This window comes from Priapulus caudatus, unplaced genomic scaffold (assembly GCF_000485595.1).
Source record: "Priapulus caudatus unplaced genomic scaffold, Priapulus_caudatus-5.0.1 Scaffold1506, whole genome shotgun sequence".
In the NCBI taxonomy this organism is placed as follows: Eukaryota; Metazoa; Priapulida; class Priapulimorpha; order Priapulimorphida; family Priapulidae; genus Priapulus; species Priapulus caudatus.
The window spans coordinates 25,236-36,890 of record NW_014578567.1 but is presented as its reverse complement, the minus strand read 5'-3'; the positions used below and the strand labels follow the sequence as shown (position 1 = coordinate 36,890).

At 41.9% G+C, this 11,655-nt stretch overlaps 2 protein-coding genes and 1 long non-coding RNA gene across 3 annotated transcripts in view; 1 reads left to right on the top strand and 2 right to left on the bottom strand.

Annotated features, from left to right (window-relative positions):
• LOC106816852 overlaps window positions 1-1,765 on the bottom strand; it is an 8,020-nt gene extending 6,255 nt beyond the window's left edge. Inside the window, exons 1-2 of the long non-coding RNA XR_001394946.1 lie at window positions 1,693-1,765; window positions 1,137-1,226 (exon numbers count right to left, since the gene is read on the bottom strand). This is a non-coding gene — a long non-coding RNA (uncharacterized LOC106816852). The remainder of the gene's footprint in view (window positions 1-1,136; window positions 1,227-1,692) is intronic.
• LOC106816849 (sorting nexin-27-like) overlaps window positions 1-4,155 on the bottom strand; it is a 13,859-nt gene extending 9,704 nt beyond the window's left edge. The window contains exons 1-2 of the mRNA XM_014821488.1: window positions 3,764-4,155; window positions 2,274-2,372 (exon numbers count right to left, since the gene is read on the bottom strand). Coding sequence (XP_014676974.1) covers window positions 2,274-2,372; window positions 3,764-4,026 — 362 coding nt within the window. The 5' untranslated portion in view covers window positions 4,027-4,155. The remainder of the gene's footprint in view (window positions 1-2,273; window positions 2,373-3,763) is intronic.
• A 171-nt stretch (window positions 4,156-4,326) lies between these two features.
• The window catches only part of LOC106816851 (maspardin-like), a gene marked incomplete in the record, with an annotated part of 11,450 nt that continues 4,121 nt past the window's right edge, over window positions 4,327-11,655 (top strand). The window contains 6 exon segments of the mRNA XM_014821491.1: window positions 4,327-4,385; window positions 8,628-8,675; window positions 9,698-9,761; window positions 9,906-10,067; window positions 10,315-10,395; window positions 11,048-11,187. Of these exon segments, the coding sequence (XP_014676977.1) occupies window positions 4,342-4,385; window positions 8,628-8,675; window positions 9,698-9,761; window positions 9,906-10,067; window positions 10,315-10,395; window positions 11,048-11,187 (539 nt within the window).

Genomic DNA, 11,655 nt, shown 5'->3' with positions numbered 1-11,655 from the left:
AAACTTGCTACAGCCAGGCTATACATGAGTTACACAGCTTAAGACTGCTTACAGGCACGTATACTGAGTTACACAGCTAAACTGCTTACAGACAGGTATACTGAGTTTCAACAGCTAAGACTGCTACAGCCGAGTTTACTGAGTTACACAGCTAAGACTGCTACAGCAGGTATACTGAGTTTACATCAGCTAGACTGCACGCAGCGTCTACTGAGTTACACAGCTAAGACTGCTTTTACAAGCAGGTATACGTGAGTTACAGAAACAGCTAAGACTGCTACAGCACAGTTACTACTGAGTTAACACATGCTGAATTGACACCTAGCGTACAGCAGGTCTACGATAGTTAACACCAGCTATAGACTGCTACAGCACGTCTAATGAGTTAACACAGCTAAGACTGCTACCAGCAGGTATTATGGAGTGTACAACAGCTAGACTGTACAGCAGGTAATATGAGTTACACAGCTATGAAGACTGCTACACGCAGTATACTGAGTTACACAAGCTACAGACTGTACAGCAGTATTACATGAGTACAAGCGGGAAGACTGCATACAGCAGGTAAATGAGCTTACACAGCTTAAGACTGCTACAGCAGTTATAATGAGTTACACAGCTAAGACTGCCTTTACAGCAGGTATACATGAAGTTACACAAGCTAAAGACTGACTTAGCAGAAGGTATGATGAGTTACACAGCTAAGACTGCTACGCAGCAGGTCATTAGCTGAGTTACACAGCCTAAGATGGCTACAGCAGGCTATACTGAGTTACAACAGCTAAACTGCTACAAGCACGGTATACTGAGTTACACAGCTAAGACTGCTACAGCACGATATACTGAGTTAACATCAGCTAACAGCTGCTACAGGCAGGTATACTGAGTTACACAGCTAAAACTGCTACAGCACGGTATACTGAGTTACACAGCTAAGACTGCTACAGCAGTCTACTGAGTTACACAGCTAAGACTGCTACAGCACGTATACTGAGTTACACAGCTAACGAACTGCTACAACGCACGTAATACTGAGTTACACAGCTAAGACTGCTACAGCAGGTCTACTGAGTTACACAGCTAAGACTGCTACAGCAGGTATAATGAGTTGGCTGATTAACTAAATTTTCCATTACCTCAAAGTTTTCTCGACGAGTCCTGTAAAGGTTTCAGCTGGTACAGCTTTGTCAGCAGGTTTCACTTGGCCTCTATTTATCATCCACAGCCTGCACAAAGAACATAGCATCGTCATCATCACCATCACCAACGCCGTCACCAATGCGTCATCCTTGGTCCACGCACTACCATCACCATCGTCAATCCTTGTCACCACTACCATCACCATCACCAACGCCGCACCATCGTCATCCTTGTCACCACTACCATCACCAATCACCAACGCCGTCACCATGCGCATCACTTGTCCACCCTACCATCACCATCACCAACCGCCGTCACTATCGTCATCCTCGTCAACCCACTACCCTCACCAGTATCCTAAATCGTAATAATTAATCCTAATATACATGCGTGGTCACGCAGTCACTATCTCAATCCGTTACCTTGATCGTTAGCTATCATGAGTTTGCTGTTAAACACTGTGTATTTCATCGAAATACCTCACCATTACCATGAACACAACTCTGCATCACCACTGACGACTGTCATGGAAACACTACTAGCAGCAATTACCTGCCAGAAGAAGAAGTTTGCAGCTTATCTCATCAGTGACCTGAGTCTCCTTGTTGAGGGAGAAGAAGCCATTTGCGCAAGGCAATACAAGTAGACGTAGCAGTTAACTGTAGTTCTGTAATGTACAAGTTGTGTGGACTCCCCGCCGGTAGCTTTCTCTCTGAGAGAAATAACGAGAGCTACATGAAGAATGTGCGAGTTCAATGCTACTGTTAGTTACAAGTAGTATTCGCTAATGCTATTCGAGTCACGCAAGCTTTAAGACACACTTTGAGGATGGACAATAAGTGAATAACATAACGATCTAGGGAAGAACATGGCGTGAGGATGGACAATAACATAACGATCTAGGGAAGAACATGGCGTGAGGATGGACAATAACATAACGATCTAGGGAAGAACATGGCGTGAGGATGGACAATAACATAACGATCTAGGGAAGAACATAGGGACAAGGATGAGACTATGACTGTAATATGTGATGTGTCACAGGCAGGTAGCGTCAGGGGATGTACGTGAGAGAGATGCAATCTGTAGTTAGGGTCTTTTGACAGATAACACATGACAAACAACTTACTTACCGAGTAACAGATATCACTGTAAGGTGTAATGTATCGCCACCGGACTTGATAAGATCCACAACCTGCTTGTGTGTGGCACCCTCCACATTAGCATCATTTCTAAAAAGAGAAACGCAGAAATTCTTTAGGCAGCTTTTAGCATTATTTTCATATTCATGAAGTAAAGTAGGGTTTATCTTGACACTTAAATTTAACTGAAAATAATGCTGAGAGCAGTAGTATTATTCCTGAAAATGTTGATTTATGGCAATATATGGAAATGTTTTTAATGCGTCTACCCACGAATAATGATACAAGTACATAATACACATGGTACATCTTTTCATCACATTTTCATGACTTCTTACACTCATGCATCCAAACACTCTCACATACATAAAGTCATACACCTGTCAAGTTAATTAAGAATTATGTGTTAATTGTCTGAATGTGGATCATAATAAAAAATAACACCATTCACTCATGTCAGCAATTGTACAAAGTATGACACATATACCAAATTGACATTTTATGTGGTCATTCCAACAGCTATTCTGTTCTGTAGGGAGCACACACAATTCAGCCACTATTTGTGCCACTTATTTTACACTTCATCAAGAGCTAATAATACCTAGAGTGTACAACGGAAAAACGGGTTAAATAGTGCTATTTCACGACATGATTATTCTACTTTGCCTGCGAGTCTAGAATAATTTTATGGTACTGCATTAAGCAGAATTCTTTGCTATCTAAAACAAGACCAACCGCTTGTCAATACGATACTCCTAGGCTGAGATATTGGCTCCTAAACCTCCCCTCCCACAGGCATCACAGCGCCTCGAATCCACATCCAGCAGAACAGGCAAATAGAAGCTGTCCCTGCAGTTGTCATTTGCCCATATTATTATTTTTGGCCAATAAGCCTATAACTTATGAGGTACATGATTTACTTGCCTAATTTCCATGTACCATATACACAGCAACACCTATCGTTTACCTTGTTGCCCCTGCACTAGTACTGAAGCTACGTGTTGCCAGGTAACCCACTGCACTTACTTATTAATATTAACACATCCTAGGGCTCATAGGGGTCTATGTCCCCCAGGGTACTGCCGGAACGTACCCTGGGTACGATCCAACATACCGGAACGTACCCTGGTAACTATCTGATATGGTTAGGGTTAGGGTTAGGGTTAGGGAGTAGGCGTAGGCGACTCCCTAAACTCGTTAGTGGAGTAGGCGAGGTACGGTCCGGCATATTAGATAGTACCAGGGTACGTTCCGGCAGTAACCTGGGGGACATAGACCCTCTCAGCCATACTAGGCTATTGTGAATTATAATTATAATAATTAATATTAATATATAACGTAAACAGATGCGAGTACTAATCTGTATTGTAATCATTGACAACCACACGTCGAACCATGACACGGCAAAATGACACGCACAAACATTTTAACCAATTTATTTAAATAAAGCCACACGTTAAAAATATAGCGAGAAGAATTACACTTCGAGAATTCGGTCTCCTTTTCTGATTCCCGCTTTCTGTGCAGCACCGCCCTCCAACACAGCACTAACGTGCTGTAAAGGTGCGTAGAGTTCTCCATTTATGCTTCTCAGCTGACCTCCCTCGCTGACCTGGCCTCTGACATTGAAACCAAACCCTGTTTCAGACTTGGTGATGACAACAACTCTCGGACCGTACAACTCAGATCCATTTTCAGGCGTATGTGGAGGAGAATTAGACTCATCTCCATCGCTGTCCGCCATTTTCGGTCGGGTCGATGCTCAACTGTTTCGGGAGATGATAATCAGTGATGATTGCTTTTAATATAAATTCACCTTCCCAATAAAATTCTGAATTGAAACATATTTACCGCGCGTGAAATAAACATATCGTGTACATATTAACGAATAATTCCACCGTATATGCCGTATTTGGCCAATTACGTGGTCTTTGTCGATTCTAGACTGACGCCTGCCTGTTTATTTCGGTAATAGCTATCTCTAGTTCTATGGAGCCAAGAGGAAAATCTTGTCTATGCTGCTTTTACACTGCCATCTAGTGCCCGCAAGAGTACCTGTATGGCGAGGGCGCTGCGAGCTCCACAACATCAACAAGCCACCAGGTGGGTTAGGAACTTTGATTGTTTACAGTTTATTTGTTGTTTAAACGTTGTAGGTTTTATCATCTTAGTATACATCGCGTCTTGGTCTAGAATCTAGTGTGCTTGGTTTAGCATATGTAACTGTGACACAATCTAAATCGACCCGGCTAATCTATGTGAAAATCTGACCATTAATTACCACCCAGAAAACAACCACCACTGTCACCACCCATCTGCCCCCTTGGGCCTTAGGCCGATGAAAGTTGATTTCATGGTTCTCGTCAGGCATTGTTGAGATTTTGATGAGGGATTTAGATCAACATTCATCTTTCATATACAAACCAATAGAACTTAAGTGAGGGTATCAGGTCTTGTACATATGCAAAATAAGATTGAAAAATGTCGTAACTTCTTTGTTGACAGTTTTTACTCAAATTTTTACTGTTTGTCTTCCATACATGTAGTGCTGACTGTAGATTGTTCATTTTTTGAGGCGGGAATTTCATATGGGGACTTTTTGATGCGGGAATTTCGTCAGCGATGAGTGTTGAACTTTTTTGGTGCGGGAGTAAAATTTGATGCGGGCGCTGACGAGAACCATGACATCAACTTTCATCGGCCTTACTACACTAGATACAATAATGTAACCCAAACCCAGGATAGGGTTACAACGCGTCGCTGTGGTTTTCTGTGGAGGAAATTCAGGGAACCCCTGAGTGAATCACTCAGGGCGGTTTGCTGGTGCGTTTTCAGAGACTAGAACTTCCAAACTGGGTTTATTCTCAACACGAACCTTTCTCCGCTATCTTGGAATTTACTATGTATCACAATACTCTGTATTAAACTAATATAACCTGTTACAAAAATTTGAAGTGACGAGCGGCGAATATACTGAGCGCATTTCTGTTGACCTGTGACGTATTTCGGTTTGAAGAGCGGATTCACCGACCAATCGGAGGGCGCTGCGTTTGCCGATCGCTATGCGCATTGGAAATGCGTACGTCACAGGTGAACAGAAATGGCGCTCAAAATATCCACCGCTCGTCACTTCGAATTTTTGTAACAGGGTATATTAGTTTAATACAGAGTATTGTGATACATAGTAAGTTCCAAGATAGCGGAGAAAGGTTCGTGTAGAGAATAAACCCAGTTTGGAAGTTCTAGTCTCTGAAAACGCACCAGCAAACCGCCCGGAGTGATTCACTCAGGGGTTCTCGATCTGAATTTCCTCCACAGAAAACCATAGCGACGCGTTGTAACCAGGGCTCGAATTAACCGACGGCACCGACGGCAATTGCCGTCGGTGCCCCTATCAATCGCCGTACTGCCCCTGAAAATCCAACCCGACCGACGGCAGTCACCTGCCTTGCCCTTTTGTGTAATTGCCGTCGGTGCCCTTTAATCTACTGCCCTAGTTTCGTTTGTAAAATTTTTTGTTACTGTACTCCATTAGCAGAGGGGGGTACAGGGGTCGGTGTTACGGTGTAAGCTTACATGGGGGCATATTGTTTTGTTGATGTACTAATTTGTTATAAGTTTTCCTTTATTTTACAAAAGTGCCTTTGTGCCCTTCTCAAATTTTGAGAGTTGCCTTGGTGCCTTTTAAAATTGCCTCTGTGCCCTTCCATTTTAGAGAAAATTCAAGGCGATTTCTCACATGCCCTAAAAAAATTGCCTTGCCCTTCTCGTCGCTTAATTCGAGCCCTGGTTGTAACCCTATCCTGGGTTTGGGTTACATTATTGTATCTACCCCCTTACATGCCATGGTACTGCATAATAAACTAGCCAGTATCATTTTACAATATTAATGTACCCAAACGTATTCCCGGGAACATCTGCCTTTGTATTTATCTGGTGGCTGTTCCCTATTACTACCGCCCAATATCTCGTGACCTATCAACCGCATAATGATAAACATAAAACAACTATCACAGCTAATATTAATAATATACTAATATTAATAAATAACAACTAACCGCAGCACCGAGCATAATGACAAAGTCTGTCAGCTAATCAAGTGGGCATCACATGATGCAGTGCTCGAATAAGCGTTGTCCGGTCTGTCCGAACAACCAGAATTTGCGCCGGACAACCTAACCAGTCTGAGACATTGTCCGGTGGACAACCAAGAAAAATGTGACGAAAAGCACTTTATTTATGTTTTTCTCAGGGGTTCTCCCAAGAGCACTTATAGCCTGGTGGCGCGCGCCATTAATCTATGGTGTGGAAACGCGACGCATACCCGCCGGTTTTTCCCACACTCGTATATGTCAGGTTTTACCAGCAAGTTCACCCCTACATTTTGGTATTTTTATTCCATTATTATTTTGAATTTTCCGATGGCTTTGCCCATGCAAAACAAACAGTGGGGATTGTTGATCCGAAAGTAAAAAAAAGAAGAGAATTGTCGTAGTCAGAATGAAGGCTGTACATGTACTCAAAAGTGCCGCAAATACTATCTCCCGCGATCTACATTTTCAAAATTTTCTGGGGGAGAACCTCCATACCCCCCGCTTGTTTTTCACCCCCTCTTTGGAATCCTAGATCCGCCACTGAACAATTACATATCTTGGGAGCAGAGAACAATGAACAAAAATGGTGCCTGTTCGCATGGCACCCAAAACAAAGATTGCAGAGAAGGTAGAGGAGCCGTAGGCTGTGGAGAGGGAGGCGGAGGAGCCATTAAAATATTAAGTCATCCACTATTTTGCGCAGTTTGTTGTTTTTGGCCCCCTTGTTAAAAAATCCTGGCTACACCACTGTTTTTTGGTGTTTTCTGACCATATTATTATGTAATTGAAAATAGGAGATTTGGGGATATTTTTTTGGGACAACCAGAAATTGTTGCGGACAACCCGATTTGATGCCTGGGTTGTCCGCAGGACAACCACATTTTTGTTCTTATTTCGAGCACTGTGATGTAATGTATACAATGGGAATTTACCTTCCAACGTATACTCATAATACCTACAAACCACGACCGCTCGCAATGATGTTTAGAATGACTTAACATCGCGAGGTACTATGAATAAAATTGAGGCTGGAGGTATTAATTAGACCGGATACAGTCCCTTGGGCCTATTCCTGTAAACCGCTATTCTATTCTATATCTTTGCTCTCACTTCTAAGGCATTCGAGCGTATAATTAAATTTATCTGTAATAAGTCACTTTGACTTACATGTCATTCTCACCACCAACAGGGCTACCGACATGGCTTCTCCACTGTTACTTTTTCCCTCTCTGTTACCTCCATATGCATAGACTATAAGGGGTAACAAAATATCTGTTACTACCAGCGTTCGAAATTAGTGCCGACCCGGAGGCCCGAGGCCACCAAGTTTTTGCTTCGGCCGCCACCTCTACGAAACTGCCGGTCCTCCTGACCCGCACTTTTTCCCCTCATATTACGCTGAAATACTACGGTTATCGCAACGGCAGTTTAGACATACTTGTAAATGGGAGCGCATTCTAATACGCTCCGTTCCTGAACGTAGACGGGGTATACAAAACATCCTCCAATCATGATTCGCCACACGAACAAAACCTCGTGACAGTCTAAGAAATTGATTGCAGCATGTAGCGTAGCCCAGTGTTATTATGACCGCATAACAATAAGTTCATATATGTTCATATATAAGTTCATAATATGTCGCAGGGGGCCCGTTATCATGGGGAGTGAGGGCACGACACCTGACACGCATGTAATCAAAGCTGTTAATTGAATTCGTCACTTATTTTTACGTAGAAAGTGGACTATTTTAATTCAGTTAGATATCTAGAAGCAATGTAAACTGTATATTCTTCAAGATTCTAGGCACTTGTAACTTTGCGGATGTGCGGCAGCATTGATCTATGCATGGGGGTACCCAGGACTGGGGAGGAGAAAAAACGAAAGTAAAACGTTTCCCAGAAGCTCCCCCGACATTCCTAGAGCTTGAAATATATTATTTGACCAACTCTATGTTACATGTATGCTGTTAATGCCAATGGTTATTTTTATATATCATTTTGTTACTCACTGCTAGTAAATAGGCGGACCACCAACTTTTGTGTCTTGCACACCTGACTTTCTGAAGTTGGTGGTCCTGCTGTCCACTAGATTTTCAGCCATAATTCGAACCCTGGTTACTACTGATATGTAAAGTTGGTTCTATCGCTTACAGTATCATTATGCAGGTGGTTGGTGTGAAAGATTGTTGGTATAGATGCAATGAAACCTCGCGAACATGTGTCATTTTGTACATATAGTAAAATTTTTACAGACAAGTGCACACAAATATAGGACGGGAGACCCACGTAGACAGACAAAGGTTAGCAACCTGATATGTTATCTTTGAAAAATGCCAATGCAAATAAAATGGAAAACCAAGCGTGCAGCCCAGCTTTGCTGCTGCTTCTCGCTCACCCAGACACACTCACAAAACCCACTAGGTTCACCTCTGTGCCACATATTTGGGCCTCAATGGACCACCTGGCCATTATCAGTTCACTGCTGCATACTGTTACACTACACGCATGCTGAAACATAACCACGCCATTAATTTAGGGCTGGCATAATTCCATCAGCCCACAGTGGTTTGTTAGACTGTATAAGTTGAGCTATTGTTTTTCTTAATTATCACTAACCATTGTTACCTAATAATATTAAAGGCATACTAGGCCCATTGATTATGCAATGTTGACGAATGCTAGAGTAACTGGCACCTCGTGTAGTTAATAAGTACATAACCTATTAGTTTGTCCAATACAACTGCTGGTTACATTACAAGCAAGACTTGAAATCGGTCGTTGATATTCATTTACGTGCCGTAACTTTCATCCAGGAGTCAAGCGATGATGTAAACATTTGTGCGGCCCGTATGTTTTGGACGCCAGATGAAATGGAGGTGTCAGCAGTGTAACCACGGCCATGGACTAAACATGGAAATGGAGTAAAACACACGTACTAATCACGGACACACATGGACAGCCCTGACAAAAAGTTCCTTATCACGAGCGTCTGTGTTTACGAAATCACTGATGATAGCATTGCGTACGGCCGAGCATGCGTGCGAAAATATCCGGTGCACTATAAATCTGTATCACACCTGCTTCGCCGGCAGTGGTTTGAAACTGTAAACAACTGATTTCTTGGACTGCGGATTTCAATTAGACATTTCTTAGTAACCAGCAGTGATATTGGAACAAACTAATATGCGTTTGGATGTAAGGTTATGTACTTATTAACTACACAAGGTGCCAGTTACTCTAGCATTCGACAAAATTGCATAATCAATGGGCCTAGTATGCCTTTAAGTAGTCACTTTTCCTTCAATGTGTTTTGCTCTTTCAGAATGGCTGACATTAGCAGGTCCCGGGAATATCAAAGCTTCAGAAGTACAGTACCACAAAAGAAGGTGATTAAAGCTATAATACGTGTCTAATAATTATTGATTATGGCAGCAAAAGGCCTATATGCAGAATTCAATACTCCTACGCGCTCATCTAGGTTTGGATGGTAATTAACATGGGATAGCACGTGATGCCTGTATCTTTTACAGCTGGTCGTTGACGACGATGACACCAAGGAATGGAAGCTGTTTGACTCTGGGCCTCGTTCTGTAGCCTGTCCACTTCTCTGTCTACCCCCTGCCAGTGGCACTGCAGACATATTCTACAAGCAGATTGTTGCCCTGACTGCTCTCGGCTACCGAGTTATTGCTGTAAGTGATTTTATAGTTGTGACATCTTTACATCTGGGTGTCCTGCTTGTATCCTCACCCTTCTTCACAGAGAAAATTTTACTATTGTATTTGTAAATGTAAGGTAAGTGTTCATTCACAAGTCTTAGAATGGTTAGGGTTTGTAAACGCATATATGTACTAGGTCAGTTTGCCTACGATAACAAATTAGAATGATGATAAAAACTGAGAAAGAAATTTATAACATCTTTTCCTATTGTATTTTTAGGCTGAGTATCCTGTTTACTGGAATCTGAATGAATGGAATGAAGGTTTACGAAAGTTGCTTGACTATTTAAAAATAGACAAGGTCAGTATCAGCCATTAGAACATTACAAAGAGTCTACACCATCACTTATTCTTTTATTGCTTTTTTGTATGGAAAGATTTGTTTAGTAAATAGAGTTTTAATTTTACCGATTCTCGCATCAGTACAATTTTGTTTGTTATTACAAGTTCAATTTCAATTTGTGATGTACTTTTGAGGTTCAGCTTATTTTTTTTATATATATATATATATATATGATTATTGAAACAGACGTGATGTCACACCTGCATACAACTAGATCTATGTCAATAAGAGAATCACCTGTAAAGTTCTGTATTTCATTGAGACCTGTGACTGTGTTCTGCTCTTTGTGAGACTGCACATATGTACTTGTCACACATTCTGCTAAGTAAATATGCAAGGCAGCTGTGAGTTGCAATAAATTTAGTTTCACATATTCAATTGTTCTAGTCGTTGCGCATATTTACCTGTGATACATGTTACCCTTACTACACAGGTGCATATTCACCTGTAATACATGTTATCGTTGACACAATGACCTACATGTGCTCTGCTTAGTAGACAGGGGCCTGCTGTCAGAATATCATAACTTTTGCACAACCTTTCACTTCAAAAGTCATTTTAGAGTTTTAATATCTTAACTATTAATGATGTTTCTGTTGATGGGTGTTAGGTGCACATCTTCGGCGCATCACTCGGTGGATTCCTGGCACAGAAGTTTGCTGAATACACCTTCAGATCGCCCCGTGTTGCTTCCATTGTCATGTGTAACTCCTTCACAGACACATCAGTGTTTGAACAGGCTGACTCTGCACCAGTGTATGTAGACTATATGTACATACAAGTTCAGGCATGCAAGTTCTTGATATCACATTAATGCTTTATATAGGTCCGTGGACTTATTAATTATCTGTGATAGCTACGAAATATACCATTCACATCAGAATTATATTAGATACACGGCATAGTACAATCAGTGTGATGGTGAGGAATAGCATGTGATATTTTGCTTCTCCTGCCTGGCTATATCCTGCCGTCAAATTAGATTCCATTCAAGGTTCGGTGGTTTGCCCTCAAGCCCCTGTCAGTCTATACCGGCACGCCTTCTTTGCTCGTTATTGTCTTGTTATTAGCTCATCTGACATAGTCAGATGCAGCTTGTAGAATCGCATGATCGTCCGTCCGTCCGTCCGTCCGTCCGTCCGAGCGTCCGTCAACAGTTGGGCACAAATCTTAACCGCTCGACGTACGGTCACGATATTCGGCACATTGGGGAGGATC